This window comes from Argopecten irradians, chromosome 12 (assembly GCF_041381155.1).
Source record: "Argopecten irradians isolate NY chromosome 12, Ai_NY, whole genome shotgun sequence".
Classification (NCBI taxonomy): domain Eukaryota; kingdom Metazoa; phylum Mollusca; class Bivalvia; order Pectinida; family Pectinidae; genus Argopecten; species Argopecten irradians.
The window spans coordinates 41,176,962-41,199,720 of record NC_091145.1 but is presented as its reverse complement, the minus strand read 5'-3'; the positions used below and the strand labels follow the sequence as shown (position 1 = coordinate 41,199,720).

At 35.5% G+C, this 22,759-nt stretch overlaps 1 protein-coding gene across 3 annotated transcripts in view; it reads left to right on the top strand.

Moving 5' to 3' along the window:
• The window catches only part of LOC138335844 (platelet binding protein GspB-like), a 53,158-nt gene extending 31,589 nt beyond the window's left edge, over positions 1-21,569 (top strand). For 2 of the 3 annotated variants that reach the window (XM_069284998.1, XM_069284997.1), the window contains exons 11-13: positions 9,923-10,022; positions 10,158-10,205; positions 18,652-21,568. In XM_069284998.1, coding sequence (XP_069141099.1) covers positions 9,923-10,022; positions 10,158-10,205; positions 18,652-18,792 — 289 coding nt within the window. In that variant the 3' untranslated portion in view covers positions 18,793-21,568. Of the gene's footprint in view, positions 1-9,922; positions 10,023-10,157; positions 10,206-11,309; positions 11,348-18,651 lie in introns of all 3 variants that reach the window. The other variant, XM_069285000.1, reaches the window with a different exon arrangement.
• Positions 21,570-22,759: the final 1,190 nt, after the last annotated feature.

Here is a 22,759-nt window from a genome sequence, read left to right as displayed (position 1 = left end):
ATCTTATCATTTCACATAACTCCAAGGTTGTTTTAAGGACCATTATATCTCACTACTAGGCTCCATACCACCTCCAAGGTTTAAAGTCTTTCTAATACAATTTTATCATCCATATATCTATTATTTAGGACCAGCTCACTAGGCTCCATAACCACCTCCAAGGTTTAAAAGTCTTTTCTAAATACAATCTTATCATCCATATATCAATTGTTTAGGACCAGCTCACGTAGGCTCCATACCACCTCCAAGGTTTAAAGTCTTTCTAATACAATTTTATCATCCATATATCAATTGTTTAGGACCAGCTCACTAGGCTCCATACCACCTCCAAGGTTTAAAGTCTTTCTAATACAATTTTAATCATCCATATATCAATTTGTTTAGGACCAGCTCACTAGCTCCATAACCACCTCCAAGGTTTAAAGTCTTTCTAATACAATCTTATCATCCATATATATCAATGTTTTAAGGACCAGCTCACTAGGCTCCATACCACCTCCAAGGTTTAAAGTCTTTCTAAGTACAATCTTATCATCATATATCATTGTTTAGGACCAGCTCACTAGGCTCCATACCACCTCCAAGGTTTAAAAGTCTTTTAATACAATTTTATCATCCATATATCAATTGTTTAGGACCAGCTACTAGGCTCCATACCACCTCCCAAGGTTTAAAAGTCTTTTAATACAATCTTATCATCATCCATATATCAATTATTTAGGACCAGCTCACTAGGCTCCATACCACCTCCAAGGTTTAAAGTCTTTCCTAATAACAATCTTATCATCAATATATCAATTATTTAGGACCAGCTCACTAGGTCCCATACCACCTCCAAGGTTTAAAGTCTTTTCTAATAAATTTTATCTTCTAATACAATAGGTCTCCCATACCACACTCCAATGTTTTTATAGTCTGTTGCTAAATACAAACTAAACATCAATATATCAATTAAATAATGACCAGCTCACTAGGCTCCATAGAAACCACGCATCCAAGGTTTAAATAAGTCTTTCTAATACAAATTATTAACATCCATATATCTATTGTTTAGGACCAAGCTCACTTAAGGCTCCATACCACCTCCACCAGGTTTAAAGTCTTTCTAATACAAATCTTATCATCGACATATAGTCAATTATTTAGGACCAGCTCACTAGGCTGTCCATACCACCTCCAAGGTTTAAAGTCTTTCTCTTAATACAATCTTATCATTATACATATCAATGTATTTTAGAGAGTGGACCAGCTCACTAGGCTCCAATTAGCCACCTCCAAGGTTTAAAGTCTTTCTTACTACAGAAAATTACTTATCATATATCATATCTCTTGATTGTTGGAGCCAGCTCACTAGGCTCCATACCACGGCTCCAAGGTTTAAAGTCTTTCTAATACAATTTTATCATGCCCATATTACTTATTTGTCTGTAGGACAGCATCCACTAGGCTCCATTACACCTTCCTAGAGGTGTTATAAGTACTTTGTCTAATACAATTTATTATTCATTTATATATCTTGTGTTAAGGACCCAGCTCACTATGGCTTCCATAGCAGCCGTCCAAGGTATTTAAAGTCTTTCTAATTCAATTTTATCATAGTATATTATCTATATATTCTAGGACCAGACTCACTAGGGCTCCGCAGTACCACCGACCAAGGTGTTTAAGTACTTCCTATTACGCAGAATCTTATCATCCATATATCAATGTTATTAGGTCCAGCTCACTTGGGTTACCATACCACCTCCAATGGTTAAAGTCTTTCTAAGGACAGATCTTATCATTTAATATATCAAATTGTTTAGACTCACAGGTCTCGCACGAGGACTTCACAAACTCACCGTTCCATAGTGTATAAAAGTGTCTTTTCAAATACAATTTTATCATTCCAGTTATATCTATTGTATAGTGGACCAGCGATCCACTAGGGCTCGCATACCACCTCCAAGGTTTTTATAGTCTTTCAAAGTCTTTCTGAATACAATCTTATCATCAATATTATGTGCAATGTTTTAGGACCAGCACACGAGGCATCCAAACCACCGGCTCCAAGGTGTATAAATGTCTTTCTAGATACAATCTTTATCAGTCATATTCTAATTCATTTAATGACCAGGCTCACTAGGTCTCCATATAACCACCTCGCCAGAGTTTTTAAAGTCTTTCAAAAACAATGGTGTGATCATTGTTCAATATTTACAGCTCACTGTCCTTTACCAGTGGTAATGTTTGATTTGTTTTCAATATTTACAGCCCCCTCTTAACAATATATTGTTCAATTATTTAACAGCCCCCTGTTCCTTTAGAATGCTAGTATGGTTTTGGAGATTTTTTTTCAGCCCCTCTGTCCTTTTAGAAGTGGTAGTATGGTGTGATATTGTTCAATATTTACAGCCCCCTGTACTTTAGAAGTGGTAGTATGGTGGTGTGATATTGTTCAATATTTACAGCCCCCTGTCCTTTAGAAGTGGTAGTATGGTGTGATATTGTTTCAATATTTACAGCCCCTGTCCTTTAGAAGTGGTAGTATGGTGTGATATTGTTCAATATTTACAGCCCCCTGTCCTTTAGAAGTGGTAGTATGGTGTGATATTGTTCAATATTTACAGCCCTCTGTCCTTTAGAAGTGGTAGTATGGTGAGATATTGTTCAATATTTACAGCCCTCTGTCCTTTAGAAGTGGTAGTATGGTGTGATATTGTTCAATATTTACAGCCCCTGTCCTTTAGAAGTGGTAGTATGGTGTGATATTTTTCAATATTTACAGCCCTCTGTCCTTTAGAAGTGGTAGTATGGTGTGATATTGTTCAATATTTACAGCCCTCTGTCCTTTAGAAGTGGTAGTATGGTGTGATATTGTTCAATATTTACAGCCCCCTGTCCTTTAGAAGTGGTAGTAATGGTGAGATATTGTTCAATATTTACAGCCCCTGTCCTTTAAAGTGGTGAGTACGGTGTGATATTGTTCAATATGGTAGTATGGTGAGATATTGTTCAATATTTACAGCCCCCTGTCCTTTAGAAGTGGTAGTATGGTGAGATATTGTTCAATATTTACAGCCCTCTGTCCTTTAGAAGTGGTAGTATGGTGTGATATTGTTCAATATTTACAGTCCCCTGTCCTTTAGAAGTGGTAGTATGGTGTGATATTGTTCAATATTTACAGCCCTCTGTCCTTTAGAAGTGGTAGTATGGTGTGATATTGTTCAATTTTTACAGCCCCCTGTACTTTAGAAGTGGTAGTATGGTAATATTGTTCAATATTTACAGTCCCCTGTCCTTTAGAAGTGGTAGTACGGTGTGATATTGTTCAATATGGTAGTATGGTCCTCTGTCCTTTAGAAGTGGTAGTATGGTGTGATATTGTTCAATATTTACAGCCCCCTGTTCCTTTAGAAGTGGTAGTATGGTGTGATATTGTTCAATATTTACAGCCCCCTGTCCTTAAAAAGTGGTAGTACGGTGTGATATTGTTCAATATTTACAGCCCTCTGTCCTTTAGAAGTGGTAGTATGGTGAGATATTGTTCAATATTTACAGCCCTCTGTCCTTTAGAAGTGGTAGTACGGTGTGATATTGTTCAATATTTACAATCCGCTGTCCTTTAGAAGTGGTAGTATGGTGTGATATTGTTCAATATTTACCGCCCCCAGTACTTTAGAAGAGGTAGTATGGTGTGATATTGTTCAATATTTACAGCCCCCTGTACTTTAGAAGTGGTAGTTCTAGTATGGTAGTATGGTGTGATATTGTTCAATATTTACAGCCCCCTGTACTTTAGAAGTGGTAGTATGGTAATATTGTTCAATATTTACAGCCCCCTGTACTTTAGAAGTGGTAGTATGGTAAAATTGTTCAATATTTACAGCCCCCTGTCCTTTAGAAGTGGTAGTATGATGTGATATTGTTCAATATTTACAGCCCCCTGTCCTTTAAAATTGGTAGTACGGTGTGATATTGTTCAATATTTACAGTCCCCTGTCCTTTAGAAGTGGTAGTATGGTGTGATATTTTTCAATATTTACAGCCCCCTGTCCTTTATAAGTGGTAGTATGGTGTGATATTGTTCAATAATTACAGCCCCTGTCCTTTAGAAGTGGTAGTATGGTGTGATATTGTTCAATATTTACAGCCCCTGTACTTTAGAAGTGGTAGTATGGTGTGATATTGTTCAATATTTACAGCCCCCTGTCCTTTAGAAGTGGTAGTATGGTGAAATTTGTTCAATATTTACAGCCCTCTGTCCTTTAGAAGTGGTAGTATGGTGTGATATTGTTCAATATTTACAGCCCCCTGTCCTTTAGAGGTAGTATGGTGAGATATTGTTCAATATTTACAGCCCCCTGTCCTTTAGAAGTGGTAGTTTGGTGAGATATTGTTCAATATTTACAGCCCCCTGTCCTTTAGAAGTGGTAGTATGGTGTGATATTGTTCAATATTTACAGCCCCCTGTCCTTTAGAAGTGGTAGTATGGTGAGATATTGTTCAATATTTACAGCCCCCTGTCCTTTAGAAGTGGTAGTATGGTGTGATATTGTTCAATATTTACAGCCCCCTGTCCTTTAGAAGTGGTAGTATGGTGTGATATTGTTCAATATTTACAGCCCCCTGTGTCCTTTAGAAGTGGTAGTATGGTGTGATATTGTTCAATATTTACAGCCCCTGTCCTTTAGAAGTGGTAGTATGGTGAGATATTGTTCAATATTTTACAGCCCCCCTGTCCTTTAGAAGTGGTATCATGGTGTGATATTGTTCAATATTTACAGCCCCCTGTCCTTTAGAAGTGGTAGTATGGTGTGATATTGTTCAATATTTACAGCCCCCTGTCCTTTAGAAGTGGTAGTATGGTGAGATATTGTTCAATTTTTACAGCCCCCTGTCCTTTAGAAGTGGTAGTATGGTATATTGTTCATATTTACAGCCCCTGTCCTTTAGTGGTAGTATGGTGTAATATTGTTCAATATTTACAGCCCCCTGTCCTTTAGAAGTGGTAGTATGGTGTGATATTGTTCAATATTTACAGCCCCCTGTCCTTTAGAAGTGGTAGTATGGTGTGATATTGTTCAATATTTACAGCCCCCTGTCCTTTAGAAGTGGTAGTATGGTAATATTGTTCAATATTTACAGTCCCCTGTCCTTTAGAAGTGGTAGTATGGTGTGATATTGTTCAATATTTACAGTCCCCTGTCCTTTAGAAGTGGTAGTATGGTGTGATATTGTTCAATATTTACAGCCCCCTGTCCTTTAGAAGTGGTAGTATGGTGTGATATTGTTCAATATTTACAGCCCCCTGTCCTTTAGAAGTGGTAGTATGGTGTGATATTGTTCAATATTTACAGCCCTCTGTCCTTTAGAAGTGGTAGTATGGTGTGATATTGTTCAATATTTACAGCCCCTGTCCTTTAGAAGTGGTAGTATGGTGTGATATTGTTCAATATTTACAGCCCCCTGTACTTTAGAAGTGGTAGTATGGTAATATTGTTCAATATTTACAGCCCCCTGTACTTTAGAAGTGGTAGTATGGTGTGATATTGTTCAATATTTACAGCCCCCTGTCCTTTAGAAGTGGTAGTATGGTGTGATATTGTTCAATATTTACAGCCCTCTGTCCTTTAGAAGTGGTAGTATGGTGTGATATTGTTCAATATTTACAGCCCCCTGTCCTTTAGAAGTGGTAGTACGGTGTGATATTGTTCAATATTTACAGTCCCCTGTCCTTTAGAAGTGGTAGTATGGTGTGATATTTTTCAATATTTACAGCCCTCTGTCCTTTATAAGTGGTAGTATGGTGTGATATTGTTCAATATTTACAGCCCCCATGTCCTTTAGAAGTGGTAGTATGGTGTGATATTGTTCAATATTTACAGCCCCCTGTCCTTTAGAAGTGGTAGTATGGTGTGATATTGTTCAATATTTTGTCAATATTTAAGCCCCTGTCCTTTAGAAGTGGTAGTATGGTGTGATATTGTTCAATATTTACAGCCCCCTGTCCTTTAGAAGTGGTAGTATGGTGAGATATTGTTCAATATTTACAGCCCCCTGTCCTTTAGAAGTGGTAGTATGGTGTGATATTGTTCAATATTTACAGCCCCCTGTCCTTTAGAAGTGGTAGTATGGTGTGATATTGTTCAATATTTACAGCCCCTGTCCTTTAGAAGTGGTAGTATGGTGTGATATTTTTCAATATTTACAGCCCCCTGTCCTTTAAAAGTGGTAGTACGGTGTGATATTGTTCAATATTTACAGCCCCTGTCCTTTAGAAGTGGTAGTATGGTGAGATATTTTTCAATATTTACAGCCCTCTGTCCTTTATTAGTGGTAGTATGGTGTGATATTGTTCAATATTTACAGCCCCCTGTCCTTTAGAAGTGGTAGTATGGTGAGATATTGTTCAATATTTACAGCCCTCTGTCCTTTAGAAGTGGTAGTATGGTGTGATATTGTTCAATATTTACAGCCCCCTGTCCTTTAGAAGTGGTAGTATGGTGAGATATTGTTCAATATTTACAGCCCCCTGTCCTTTAGAAGTGGTAGTATGGTGTGATATTGTTCAATATTTACAGCCCCCTGTCCTTTAGAAGTGGTAGTATGGTGTGATATTGTTCAATATTTTACAGCCCCCTGTCCTTTAGAAGTGGTAGTATGGTGTGATATTGTTCAATATTTACAGCCCCCTGTACTTTAGAAGTGGTAGTATGGTGAATATTGTTCAATATTTACAGTCCCCTGTCCTTTAGAAGTGGTAGTATGGTGTGATATTGTTCAATATTTACAGCCCCCTGTCCTTTAGAAGTGGTAGTATGGTGTGATATTGTTCAATATTTACAGCCCCCTGTCCTTTAGAAGTGGTAGTATGGTGTGATATTGTTCAATATTTACAGCCCCCTGTACTTTAGAAGTGGTAGTATGGTGTGATATTGTTCAATATTTACAGCCCCCTGTCCTTTAGAAGTGGTAGTATGGTGTGATATTGTTCAATATTTACAGCCCCTGTCCTTTAGAAGTGGTAGTATGGTGTGATATTGTTCAATATTTACAGCCCCCTGTCCTTTAGAAGTGGTAGTATGGTGTGATATATTGTTCAGTATTTACAGTCCCCTGTCCTTTAGAGGTAGTACGGTGTGATATTTGTTCAATATATGGTAGTATGGTGAGATATTGTTCAATATTTATAGCCCCCTGTCCTTTAGAAGTGGTAGTATGGTGTGATATTGTTCAATATTTACAGCCCCCTGTCCTTTAGAAGTGGTAGTATGGTGTGATATTGTTCAATATTTACAGCCCTCTGTCCTTTAGAAGTGGTAGTATGGTGAGATATTGTTCAATATTTACAGCCCTCTGTCCTTTAGAAGTGGTAGTATGGTGTGATATTGTTCAATATTTACAGCCCCCTGTCCTTTAGAAGTGGTAGTATGGTGTGATATTGTTCAATATTTACCGCCCCCTGTACTTTAGAAGTGGTAGTATGGTGTGATATTGTTCAATATTTACAGCCCCCTGTACTTTAGAAGTGGTAGTATGGTGTGATATTGTTCAATATTTACAGCCCCCTGTACTTTAGAAGTGGTAGTATGGTGTGATATTGTTCAATATTTACAGCCCCCTGTCCTTTAGAAGTGGTAGTAGTATGGTAAAATTGTTCAATATTTACAGCCCCCTGTCCTTTAGAAGTGGTAGTTTGGTGAGATATTGTTCAATATTTACAGCCCCCTGTACTTTAGAAGTGGTAGTATGATGTGATATTGTTCAATATTTACAGCCCCCTGTCCTTTAAAATTGGTAGTACGGTGTGATATTGTTCAATATTTACAGTCCCCTGTCCTTTAGAAGTGGTAGTATGGTGTGATATTTTTCAATATTTACAGCCCTCTGTCCTTTATAAGTGGTAGTATGGTGTGATATTGTTCAATATTTACAGCCCCCATGTCCTTTAAAAGTGGTAGTACGGTGTGATATTGTTCAATATTTACAGCCCCTGTCCTTTAGAAGTGGTAGTATGGTGAGATATTGTTCAATATTTACAGCCCTCTGTCCTTTAGAAGTGGTAGTATGGTGTGATATTGTTCAATATTTACAGCCCCCTGTCCTTTAGAAGTGGTAGTTTGGTGAGATATTGTTCAATATTTACAGCCCCCTGTCCTTTAGAAGTGGTAGTATGGTGAGATATTGTTCAATATTTACAGCCCTCTGTCCTTTAGAAGTGGTAGTATGTGGATATTGTTCAATATTTACAGCCCCTGTCCTTTAGAAGTGGTAGTATGGTGTGATATTGTTCAATTTTACAGCCCCCTGTACTTTAGAAGTGGTAGTATGGTAATATTGTTCAATATTTACAGTCCACTGTCCTTTAGAAGTGGTAGTATGGTGTGATATTGTTCAATATTTACAGCCCCCTGTCCTTTAGAAGTGGTAGTATGGTGTGATATTGTTCAATATTTACAGCCCCCTGTCCTTTAGAAGTGGTAGTATGGTGTGATATTGTTCAATATTTACAGCCCCCTGTCCTTTAGAAGTGGTAGTATGGTGTGATATTGTTCAATATTTACAGCCCCCTGTACTTTAGAAGTGGTAGTATGGTAATATTGTTCAATATTTACAGCCCCCTGTCCTTTAGAAGTGGTAGTATGGTGTGATATTGTTCAATATTTACAGCCCCCTGTCCTTTAGAAGTGGTAGTATGTTGTGATAATATTGTTCAATATTTACAGCCCCCTGTCCTTTAGAAGTGGTAGTATGGTAATATTGTTCAATATTTACAGCCCCCTGTCCTTTAGAAGTGGTAGTATGGTGTGATATTGTTCAATATTTACAGCCCCCTGTCCTTTAGAAGTGGTAGTATGGTGTGATATTGTTCAATATTTACAGCCCCCTGTCCTTTAGAAGTGGTAGTATGGTGTGATATTGTTCAATATTTACAGCCCCCTGTCCTTTAGAAGTGGTAGTATGGTAATATTGTTCAATATTTACAGCCCCCTGTCCTTTAGAAGTGGTAGTATGGTGTGATATTGTTCAATATTTACAGCCCCCTGTCCTTTAGAAGTGGTAGTATGGTGTGATATTGTTCAATATTTACAGCCCCCTGTCCTTTAGAAGTGGTAGTATGGTGTGATCTTGATCAATATTTACAGCCCCCTGTCCTTTAGAAGTGGTAGTATGGTGTGATATTGTTCAATATTTACAGCCCCTGTACTTTAGAAGTGGTAGTATATGGTGAGATATTGTTCAATAATTTACAGCCCCCTGTACTTTAGAAGTGGTAGTATGGTGGATATTGTTCAATATTTACAGCCCCCTGTACTTTAGAAGTGGTAGTATGGTGTGATATTGTTCAATATTTACAGCCCCCTGTACTTTAGAAGTGGTAGTATGGTGTGATATTGTTCAATATTTACAGCCCCCTGTACTTTAGAAGTGGTAGTATGGTGAATATTGTTCAATTTTTACAGCCCCCTGTACTTTAGAAGTGGTAGTATGGTGAGATATTGTTCAATATTTACAGCCCCCTGTCCTTTAGAAGTGGTAGTTTGGTGAGATATTGTTCAATATTTACAGCCCCCTGTACTTTAGAAGTGGTAGTATGGTGTAATATTGTTCAATATTTACAGCCCCCTGTCCTTTAGAAGTGGTAGTATGGTGTGATATTGTTCAATATTTACAGCCCCCTGTACTTTAGAAGTGGTAGTATGGTGAGATATTGTTCAATATTTACAGCCCCCTGTCCTTTAGAAGTGGTAGTACGGTGTGATATTCTTCAATATTTACAGCCCCCTGTCCTTTTAGAAGTGGTAGTATGGTGTGATATTGTTCAATATTTACAGTTCCCTGTCCTTTAGAAGTGGTAATATGACGTAATATTGTACAATTTTTACAGCCCCCTGTCCTTGAGAAGTGGTAGTATGGTAATATTGTTCAATATTTACAGTCCCCTGTCCTACAGAAGCTGTAGTGGTTCGTCCTATGGCAGTGTGAGTGACACCTCCTACACCAAGGGAGGCAAGTCCAGGAAGCCGAGTATTGGAACTGTAAGTTTGATAGAAACGTTTATATCGTATGGATCATGTTCGTGTCTCTAATGACAGGTTTGATTATGGTGTTGGTGTACTACTCAAGTTTAGTGTATATATATATATTAATACATTTTTTTGCTTATTTTACAGTATGGTTGTCTAGACGAGATCAATGAGAATTCACCCAGTGCTTTGATGGTAAGTTCTTTGTTACCTTTTGTTATGATCACATTATCCCTTGAATCTGAGAAATACGCCCTGTCCTGTATATATCATCCTCTGTACTCCAGGGGTTCCAATCACTTACGATCTCTACACCCTTGAACTATCTCAAAGTAAAACTGGAGGCAACTGAATAGAACAGGTAATTTAGTCCTTTGATGTACATCAAAAGAACCATATAACACATTTTGGTTGAAGTAGGGCATCGCTCTCTCTGTAGTCTTCAAAGACATTTTTTGCAGGCCTGTGATTGGTTAAGAATTGTTTGCCTGAGCTGCTTTCAGTTTTACAATGAGATTGTCCAGGGGTGTAGAAATTGTTTGTGATCGGAACCCTTGTAGTATCGAGGATGTCTATATATATGTGTACTTTATGTACAGAAATTATGATATGACGTCATAATTCAGCAGGTAGCTAGGGACGCCTTGAAGATGCCCAGGAAGGCTGAAATTCTTATGTCATGAAGGTTTTTTTCTTATATATATCTTGACTTCCTGTAACTCCATTCTATTTGTTGTCTATACTGGGTCTATACTGCAGACTTGAACACAAGAAGAACAAGTCAGTGATTTGGGCTCAATTATATTTGTAAAGCATCCGATGTAACCAAATAAACATTAGTATATTTTTTTCTCCTGAAACCAAAAGATTGTTACATCAAGGGAGTCATCCTTGGTACGCCAGGGGTTACTACCACTGTTGTTATATCCAACCCTGGACAATGGCATATCAAAACTGAGGCAATCCAGGAGAAATAACTGACCAGTCACAGGCCTTCAGAGATTTCCTTTGATGATTACAGAGAGACCAAACTTCAAAGTTTAACTTAAACTTCAACTTTAATGTACATCAAAGGACTAAGCTGTCTGTTGTCACATACAGAGCCTTCAGTTTGATATGGCATGGCCTAGGAGTGGATATAAAGACAGTGATAGTAACTCCTAGAATATCGAAGATGCAATTGAATTGAAATAGTTTTAATAATTAGTTTGGAAAAAATGTCCCTAGCTAACAAGTGTTGTGAATTTATGTATTTTGACTTGTTTAGAATTTGTAATAGTATTTATAATCTTTTTCTAGGCTGCTTGTAAGATTTCGACAACCAATGCCTAAACTATGTATGTACAAAGCATTACCCATGCTATATATGCCATATATGCCAGCTTGCTGCATGCTAAACTAGCTACTATATGACACCTGCCCTTAATTAGACACAGCCATAGGATAACCACTTCTTTTTCATCTTCTATAATTTCATCATTCATTGTGTTTTGAACTGTAATGTGTGTTGCTATTGTAGATATCTGAACTGTGCTTTCCAGAGAACAGAGTGTAGATTATTGAGTTGTATTTTGCCAAATATTTGCGGTAATAGAAAACTAAGGAAAATGTTGTGTCAAACCAAAGATTAAATGTTGTTGTCTACATACACATGTTTTTACTTTAAAAATAGCATTTTACTTTATCCTAAGTCAACTGTATAGGCTTTGTTTTTGATCAAATTTTTGTGCTACAGTACAAAATGTATATTCAAGGCTTCAGTTATTTGGAACTTCATATTCATTGGATGAAGAACATCTATTATATACTTTTTTTTTTTTATCCCCCACGAAATGCGTTTGCAGGGGATGTTCAGTTTTTTTGTTTTTGTTTTTGTTTTTTTTTCAGTTTTACAATACTCACATACATTTAAAGTTATACTTGAATAATTGTTACTTTGACCTTGATATAATTGGGTTTTTTTACCAACTGCGGGCGTGGGGAATAATGCCACACTTTACGTCTCCTTGTCGTATAAGTCCTTAATTAATAGTGAATATCAACATGTTTATCCGTATATTTATGGGATGTAAAACAAATAAACAAACAAGCATGTATACATATCCTCAATACATTGGACCTAACCTAAATCCTACAAATTACTTGTAGACCTTTGGCCTGGCCTACATTGGACCTAACTTAAATCCTACAAATTACTTGTAGACCTTTGGCCTGGCCTACATTGGACCTAACCTAAATCCTACAAATTACTTGTAGACCTTTGGCCTGGCCTACATTGTACCTCACCTAAATCCTACAAATTACTTGTAGACCTTTGGCCTGGCCTACATTGGACCTAACCTAAATCCTACAAATTACTTGTAGACCTTTGGCCTGGCCTACATTGTACCTAACCTAAATCCTACAAATTACTTGTAGACCTTTGGCCTGGCCTACATTGTACCTAACATATATCCTACAAATTACTTGTAGATCTTTGGCCTGGCCTACATTGTACCTAACATATATCCTACTAATTACTTGTAGATCTTTGGCCTGGACATTAATATATTCAAAATCTGTAGCATACTTATCCCACTGTATCTATCTATTTTATATACATGTAATAGTATTTAACATCATTGGGACTGACAGTGTATTATACTGAAAGGGCTCAGGTATTATAACCTTATTTATCCCCTGCAAAACGCGTTTGAGGGGGATATTAAATTGGGCTCCGTCCGTCTGAGATTCTTTTCTGTGCTATAACTCAAAAATCATTTAACTCAGCTCCTTGAAACTTTCTTTATACATCAGACAAGTGCCTTAGTTCTGTCTTTTGCTATTGCGGACCTTCCATTTTGGGATTTTATTCTGTTACCATGGAAACTCGGTCAAAAATATCAAATTACTGTTTATTTTTGTTACCTGTTGTTATTTTTATATTTAAAGTTATACTTAAATAATTGTATTTGGATTTTTATACCAACTACGGGGTGCAGGGGATAATGCCACGTTTTGCGGCTCCTTGTTTCATTCAAGGTCACCTAAGACCATACCATAATCATTGTCATTAATCATGGAGCCCCGAGACCTTATTACATGACAAACATCACAGTATTACTGATGATGGCAGTCTTCACAACAGAACCTCATTTTCAATAGCTACTTTTGTTATTACTGTAAAGCATGCAGATAGTTAGCAAAGTTGTTTTTGAAGTTTGTACAGTAAATAGGTTACATACTTTATGAAGTTTGTACAGTAAATAGGTTACATACTTTATGAAGTTTGTACAGTAAATAGGTTACATACTTTATGAAGTTTGTACAGTAAATAGGTTACATACTTTATGAAGTTTGTACAGTAAATAGGTTACATACTTTATGAAGTTTGTACAGTAAACAGGTTACATACTTTATGAAGTTTGTACAGCAAACAGGTTACATACTATTTCCATGCATGGAAAATCCATTTCCAGTCAAAATGGGTTTCTTAAAAATGATATGTTAATAGGTATGGAACTGAATTAAATGTAAAAGAAAAATTGAAGGATAGTAATATTGAATCCTAATCAGGTCACAAGATGACAAGATGTAGTGAAATCTTTTTGTAGTCTCTCAGGAAAATCGATGATATATAATACACCCTAATTTTTTACATAAAATGTATGATATGGAATATACCCTTGATATATGTATATATATATATATATATAATATACCCTAATTTATTACATAAAATGTATCATATTGAATATACCTTTATTATATATATATATATACATAATATACCCTAATTTATTACATAAAATGTATGATATACCGTATTTTCCCTAATGAGGGCGCCGGGCGCGGGTAAATGGCCTAGGGGGGCGCCGTTATTTGAGACCATTTTTAGATGTTTTTTTCTGAAACAGACTATAGTCATCTTGCTTTTAGTTTCGTATTTTTCTGAAACTTACTATAGCCAAATTACGTTTTGAAGTCAAGTAAGTATTGAAATTACATAATTATGAAGAAATGTTTGCACCAGAAGTATTAAACATTGGTTAAATATGTATGTTTCACGGAATTTTGGCATTTTATGCTAGCCTGTTTGTTTTACCATGCGTACACAAAATGGCGGACGGTGCTTTCGATCGCTACTTTCGTTTTGTGGCAGATGGGAAATACCGACAAGAGCACACAATTAAATGCTTAGAAATGATAACATGCCTGTTATTTAGTAACCTTTTATCATAGACATACAGTAAGTGTTAATAGGTATGGAACTGAATTAAATGTAAAAGAAAAATTGAAGGATAGTAATATTGAATCCTAATCAGGTCACAAGATGACAAGATGTAGTGAAATCTTTTTGTAGTCTCTCAGGAAAATCGATGATATATAATACACCCTAATTTTTTACATAAAATGTATGATATGGAATATACCCTTGATATATGTATATATATATATATATAATATACCCTAATTTATTACATAAAATGTATCATATTGAATATACCTTTATTATATGTATATATATACATAATATACCCTAATTTATTACATAAAATGTATGATATATGTGTTAATTACATTAAATGTATGGACCTGATAGGTGCTTGTATTGCTTGACATTTCCCAGGAGGGACTAAGGCTGCTATAGGTGGGGATAGAGGAAGCTTGTGGTCTAAGTTTGATGACTCGTACCAATACATAGTATTTCCTGTACCTGTCATGTATTGTCTCCTGCTTTGATCCACTTTTCTCCCATACTTCCCAAGGATATCCCGCGGTTGCTAGGGAAAAGATATCTCTATCTTACACAAGGAGGTGTAAGAAAGCTCATACGCGCTAGACGTCCGCCGTGCGTTAACTTTTCACATTTTGAACTTCTTCTCAAGTTCTACCTGGGCGATTTAGCTGAAACTTACACGAAATGATCCTGACATGGTCCCGACAAAGTGTTGATATTTTTCGGGTTGATCCGAAATCCAAGATGGCCGCCACAGCCGCCATCTTGAAAACACATTTTGAACTTCTTCTCAAGTTCTATTGGTGCGATTTGGCTGAAACTTGCATGAAATGATCCTGACATGGTCCCGACAAAGTGTTGTTATTTTTCGAGTCAATCCGAAATCCAAGATGGCCGCCACAACCGCCATCTTGAAAACACATTTTGAACTTCTTCTCAAGTTCTACCTGTGCGATTTGGCTGAAACTTGCATGAAATGATCCTGACATGGTCCCGACAAAGTGTTGTTATTTTTCGGGTCGATCTGAAATCCAAGATGGCCGCCACAGCCGCCATCTTGAAAACACATTTTGAACTTCTTCTCAAGTTCTACCAGTGCGGTTTGGCTGAAACTTGCATGAAATGATCCTGACATGGTCCCGACAAAGTGTTGTTATTTTTCGGGTCGATTCGAAATCTAAGATGGCTGCCACAGCGGCCATCTTGAAAACACATTTTGAACTTCTTCTCAAGTTCTACCAGTGCGATTTGGCTGAAACTTGCATGAAATGATCCTGACATGGTCCCGACAAAGTATTGTTACATCTTTGGTTGATCCCAAATCGAAGATGGCTACCATGACACTATATCTAATTAATTTCCTATATGTTAAGGCCCTTGGGCCTCTTGTTAGAAATAAAATTTGTTGAAAGAAATTAAAAATGATCCTGACATGGTCCTGACAAAGTGACACCATATATAATTAATTTTACTATTGCCAAGGTAGTCAGATGACCGTTAAGGCCCTTTGGGCCTCTTGTTTTTCTACAAAGTATGGGAGAAAAAGAATCCAACATGGGTCTGTCAAGTGGACAGAGATATCTCAACCCTTGTGATAGATATTGGCCATCAACCCTCGGCAAGCCTGGGGTTGACCAGCCATAATCTTTCACTGTGGTTGAGATATCTGTCCACTTGACAGACCCATGTAAGATTCTATTGATCTATGTCGCTATGTATGCCTTTTTTTCACACTGGATCCAAGATGGCTGCCTTGATCACTGATTGGCTGAAAGCTTGCCTTGTGATAACTTTTTTTTACAATATATTTCATGGTTTAATAAGACACCTGTTGGAAGGAATAACTTCTGATTGACAAACATAACTACTGTATGATTTTGATGGTTTGTTCTAAATACAAAATGCCAGCCATTGTCTGGTGTCAGACTTGTGCCAGGTTTATATGGAGTCTGGGTATTTATGCTCTAGTGATAGTTTGGTGTGGCTCAGTTTCTGTGTGTGACTGGTTTTCTTTATCTTACTGTTATCACTGAAACAAAGGATAAAACAACCTCAATGTTATAATTGTTATAAGTTCAAATTTGTATATGTCGTGGCAATTAGTACAAGCCATGAAAAACATTGATGAAACATTTCAAATATTTCCATAAATGAAAAAAATAAAATGCAAAAGTAGTTTCTAATAGATGCATTTAGATTGTTAAAAATGTATTTTATTAAATGGCTTTGAATACCAAACAGAAACCGGGTTTTTTTTAATGTATACACAATATGAGTAGACTGTAGGGATACTTTTGATGTTCAATGCTTATATCAACATTTGATAATAATTTTATGATGGTTTTGCTTTTATAATGAAAAACAGAGTTCATTACAGTAAAAGACAGAACAGCCGGTTGAATAGCCATCTTCCATGATCATAGGCACGACAATTTTGACATCACAATGATAATGACGTCAAAATAAGTCAATAGCAGTTCATAGAATGATGAAGGCTAACTGTGCTTCATACACAGTGGTGTTGCAATGAAAATGTAAAAATACTGATACATACTTCATATCAATATAATGGTAATATAGTAATTCTGCATTGTATCCTTCTCAGAAACAGGATGTGTGTAATTAGGATTGTGTATGACGTCCTATCCTTAATTCTGTGTTGTAGCCTAGGAAACAGATTGTGTATGACGCCCTCCACTTAATTCTGTGTTATAGCCTAAGAAACAGATTGTTTATGACGTCCTATCCTTAATTCTGTGTTGTAGCCTAGGAAACAGATTGTGTATGACGTCCTATCACTTAATTCTGTGTTGTAGCCTAGAAACAGATTGTGTAATAGGTCTTTCCTTAATTCTGTGTTGTAGCCTAGGAAACAGATTGTGTATGGTCGTTTATCTTAATTCTGTGTTGTAGCCTAGGAAACAGATTGTGTTAAAGCGCCCTTTATCTGTGTTAATTCTGTTTTTGTAGCCTAGGAAACAGATTGTTTATGACGTCCTATCCTTAATTCTGTGTTGTAGCCTAGGAAACAGATTGTGTATATGACGTCCTATCCTTAATTCTGTGTTGTAGCCTAGGAAACAGATTGTGTATGACGTCCTATCCTTAATTCTGTGTTGTAGCCTAGGAAACAGATTGTGTATGACGACCTATCCTTAATTCTGTGTTGTAGCCTAGGAAACAGATTGTGTATGACGTCCTATCCTTAATTCTGTGTTGTAGCCTAGGAAACAGAATGTGTATGACGTCCTATCCTTAATTCTGTGTTGTAGCCTAGGAAACAGATTGTGTATGACGTCCTATCCTTAATTCTGTGTTGTAGCCTAGGAAACAGATTGTGTATGACGTACTATCCTTAATTCTGTGTTGTAGCCTAGGAGACAGATTGGGTATGACGTCCTATCCTTAATTCTGTGTTGTAGCCTAGGAAACAGATTGTGTATGACGTCCTATCCTTAATTCTGTGTTGTAGCCTAGGAAACAGATTGTGTATGACGTCCTATCCTTAATTCTGTGTTGTAGCCTAGGAAACAGATTATATATGACATCCTATCCTTAATTCTGTGTTGTAGCCTAGGAAACAGATTGTGTATGACGTCCTATCCTTAATTCTGTGTTGTAGCCTAGGAAACAGATTGTGTATGACGTCCTATCCTTAATTCTGTGTTGTAGCCTAGGAAACAGATTGTGTATGACGTCCTATCCTTAATTCTGTGTTGTAGCCTAGGAAACAGATTGTGTATGACGTCCTATCCTTAATTCTGTGTTGTAGCCTAGGAAACAGATTGTGTAATAGGTCCTTTCCTTAATTCTGTGTTGTAGCCTAGGAAACAGATTGTGTATGTTGTCCTATCCTTAATTCTGTGTTGTAGCCTAGGAAACAGATTGTGTATGACGTCCTATCCTTAATTCTGTGTTGTAGCCTAGGAAACAGATTGTGTATGACGTCCTATCCTTAATTCTGTGTTGTAGCCTAGGAAACAGATTGTGTATGACGTCCTATCCTTAATTCTGTGTTGTAGCCTAGGAAACAGATTATATATGACATCCTATCCTTAATTCTGTGTTGTAGCCTAGGAAACAGAATGTGTATGACGTCCTATCCTTAATTCTGTGTTGTAGCCTAGGAAACAGATTGTGTATGTTGTCCTATCCTTAATTCTGTGTTGTAGCCTAGGAAACAGATTATATATGACATTCTATCCTTAATTCTGTGTTGTAGCCTAGGAAACAGAATGTGTATGACGTTCTATCCTTAATTCTGTGTTGTAGCCTAGGAAACAGATTGTGTATGACGTCCTATCCTTAATTCTGTGTTGTAGCCTAGGAAACAGATTGTGTATGACGTCCTATCATTAATTCTGTGTTGTAGCCTAGGAAACAGATTGTGTATGACGTCCTATCCTTAATTCTGTGTTGTAGCCTAGGAAACAGCGAGTTGTGAACACCCCTAACCTACCCCAGCAGAAGAAGTTATCTAAATGGTCCCCAGTGAGAAAAGCTAAACCCATTTGTCTGGATGAAGCTGTGAGCCTGTGTACCAAACGAACATTTAACAGATAGACTTGAAGTCATTGGTAGAGGACTGGGAAGAATTCACCAGATGTGACGTCCCCTATAGGGCAGCTGTATATTGGGGTTTACTTTAATTAGTTTTATATATTTAGTAAATCAATTAACCTTCTGTAAACCACTTTATCTTCACAAAATATAAAATAAATTTTCACATAATTTAGTGAGATAGTCCAAATTTGGATTACCTCGTAAAATATTCCAGGAATATTTGTATCTAATGACTGCAGGCTGTTAGTAAAAGCCCCTGAACACAAATATTGGTGCTTGCAAATACATGTATGTTGGAAATAACAAAGATGCAAAAAATTGTGTGAAAATAAAGTGATTTTTAGTACCATTACATTAACTCACATCTAGCCAGAATATTTTATTGAAAATATGAGTAAAATTTTAGTAGCATTACATTAACTCACATCTAGCCAGAACATCTTATTGAATATGTAAGTAATTTTATCATGAATGTATATGTTGGGGTCAGTATGTCTATACAGATTTAATCTGTCTTCACTATAAACACGTGTGTAGGATAATTAGATAAGACTGAATGTTGAAATGCTGATTTTGAAAACCTAAAAAAAAAAAGGAAAAAAAAAAGAATTAAAAAAATAATGACTCGCAGATTTTGTATCGTTTGATAATCAAATTATTTTGTATTTTCTGTTGGGGAAGATGTTAAAAATCTTTGTTTTCCGATTTCAGGAGAATGTAATTTATTGTGTCCACTTTACTACTTTATTGGTACATGATGTCTATTTTCTTTACAAGTGAATTGGAAGTTTTGAGTGTATCCTAGACATGAAGTTAACAAGTGAAACAATGGTAAGACTGCTAGGTAGAATGTTCCCTGATAGGTTTAGGCGTATCACGATTATACAGGTGTGTACTATTGTATCTGTATATTTGTGTAGAGATCTGTGATACGACTGATTGAACACCCCTGGGCTACTTCATTCTCTTCAGTCAGGATTCCCCTGGGGACAACAGATAGATCTGTTGCTCCGGTGATGTGTATCTCACCTCGGTAAAACCCCATCCCTTGTTTTGTCAAAACCATGGAAGATTCATGGTCAAAATAAGGGTCAAGTATAAATCTTGGTCGATATTTCATTAGGAATATATACAGAAGACTGCACAGTACTATAAATCTGTTGTATAAACTTAGTGTTGTATCTACATCGTAATACATTTGTATATAGGTGAGGGTCTATAGTAAAGCTTAAGTGATAACTGCTCGATACCTCTGTGATACGTGTGATATGTACCGACCTAGTTGTGTAACTCTGTATTGTAATCCCTGTAGTCTCCCAGTTTTAATGTGTGTTGTAAATACTGGTTTATGAACTTGCAGTCCTATTGTAACCAGTTATTGATTGAGAATTATGTTTCAGTTCTTATTTTATTTTGAGCCATGATATCATTACGTATTTCTCTGAAAAATGAAATGATTTTGAGACGTTTTTACTAAAACATTATACCCTTGGTGTTAAAACAAGGTTTAGGATTTATCAGGTTCACACATCTATTATTTGAGACGTGCCATTATACATTTGTAGTGCAAGCAGGTTTTCTATTTCCAAAATTTTGGTTGCCATTGTAACCGGGTCATTATACTTATGTTTTACAGTCAACAGCTGTTAGCTTTAGGATAAATTTTGTTCAAATTTCATTGTACACACTCTACATACATTAATAATTACATTATTGCCTTGGATTTGTTGTGTTAAACATGTTTACTGTACCATAAGAAAACCTACCAAGTCTTACAATAAACCCAATGTCTTTTCTCATCTGATCAGTGTCTGATCGATGATTGTACGGTAAGAGAAACAGACTTTTTATTTAATGTGTTCTGTGATTAGTCCTTGGTTTAGTACATGCCTTTTATGATATTGATAGACACACTGCAAGTCCACTACAATCATTGAACTTTACTGGTGAGAGCGTGTGAATTAATTGGGACATGATCTCAGCCTCAATCAAATGAATAAGAGATATTAGGTAACTCTTCTGTGAATCTTGGTTGTGTCATCATGAATTCTGGTCATTTTTTTATTGATAAATAACTCAATAATCAATTCTTGTGTTATTACATATGTAAATATTGACATTATAGGCCCATTACCTTCCTGAAACGGCTTTTAATTTTGGAAAACAGGAATGTAAAATGAGATTTGTAGAGTCGCAAAAGTTATAAGGTTACTGTTACACTTATCATCACCTTGTGATAAAGATAAATACATTAATCTTTCTGTTACACTTATCATTACCTTGTGATAAAGATAAATAAATTAATCTTTCTCTTACACTTATCATCACCTTGTGATAAAGATAAATACATTAATCTTACACTTATCATCACCTTGTGATAAAGATAAATAAATTAATCTTACTGTTACACTTATCATCACCTTGTGATAAAGATAAATACATTAATCTTACACTTATCATCACCTTGTGATAAAGATTAAATAAATTAATCTTACTGTTACACTTATCATCACCTTGTGATAAAGATAAATAAATTAATCTTACACTTATCATCACCTTGTGATCAAGATAAATACATTCATCTTACTCTTACACTTATCATCACCATGTGATAAAGATAAATAAATTAATCTTACACTTATCATCACCTTGTGATCAAGATAAATAAATTAATCTTACTCTTACACTTATCATCACCTTGTGATAAAGATAGATAAATTAATCTTACTGTTCTACTTATCATCACCTTGTGATAAAGATAAATAAATTAATCTTACTCTTACACTTATCATCACCTTGTGATAAAGATAGATAAATTAATCTTACTGTTACACTTATCATAAATAAATTAATCTTACTCTTACACTTATCATCACCTTGTGATAAAGATAAATAAATTAATCTTACTCTTACACTTATCATCACCTTGTGATAAAGATAAATACATTAATCTTACACTTATCATCACCTTGTGATAAAGATAAATACATTAATCTTACTTTACATATTACATCACCTTGTGATAAAGATAAATACATTAATCTTACACTTATCATCACCTTGTGATAAAGATAAATACATTAATCTTACACTTATCATCACCTTGATGATAAAGATAAATAAATTAATCTTACACTTATCATCACCTTGTGATAAAGATAAATACATTAATCTTACACTTATCATCACCATGTGATAAAGATAAATAAATTAATCTTACTGTAACACTTATCATCACCTTGTGATAAAGATAAATACATAAATCTTACACTTATCATCACCTTGTGATAAAGATAAATAAATTAATCTTACTGTACACTTATCATCACCTTGTGTATAAATAATTAATCACACTTATCATCACCTTGTGATAAAGATAATAAAGTATATCACTTGTGATAAAGATAAATACATTAATCTTACACTTATCATCACCTTGTGATAAAGATAGATAAATTAATCTTACTCTTACACTTATCATCACCTTGTGATAAAGATAAATAAATTAATCTTACTGTTACACTTATCATCACCTTGTGATAAAGATAAATAAATTAATCTTACTGTTACACTTATCATCACCTTGTGATAAAGATAAATACATTAATCTTACTTACATTCCTTGATAAAGATAAATAATTATCTGTTACACTTATCATCACCTTGTGATAAAGATAAATAAATTAATCTTACTCTTACACTTATCATCACCTTGTGATAAAGATAAATATATTAATCTTACACTTATCATCACCTTGTGATAAAGATAAATACATTAATCTTACTCTTACACTTATCATCACAATGTGATAAAGATAAATAAATCATCACCATGTGATAAAGATAAATTAAATTAAATCTTACTGTTACACTTATCATCACCTTGTGATAAAGATAAATACATTAATCTTACACTTATCATCACCTTGTGATAAAGATAAATAAATTAATCTTACTCTTACACTTA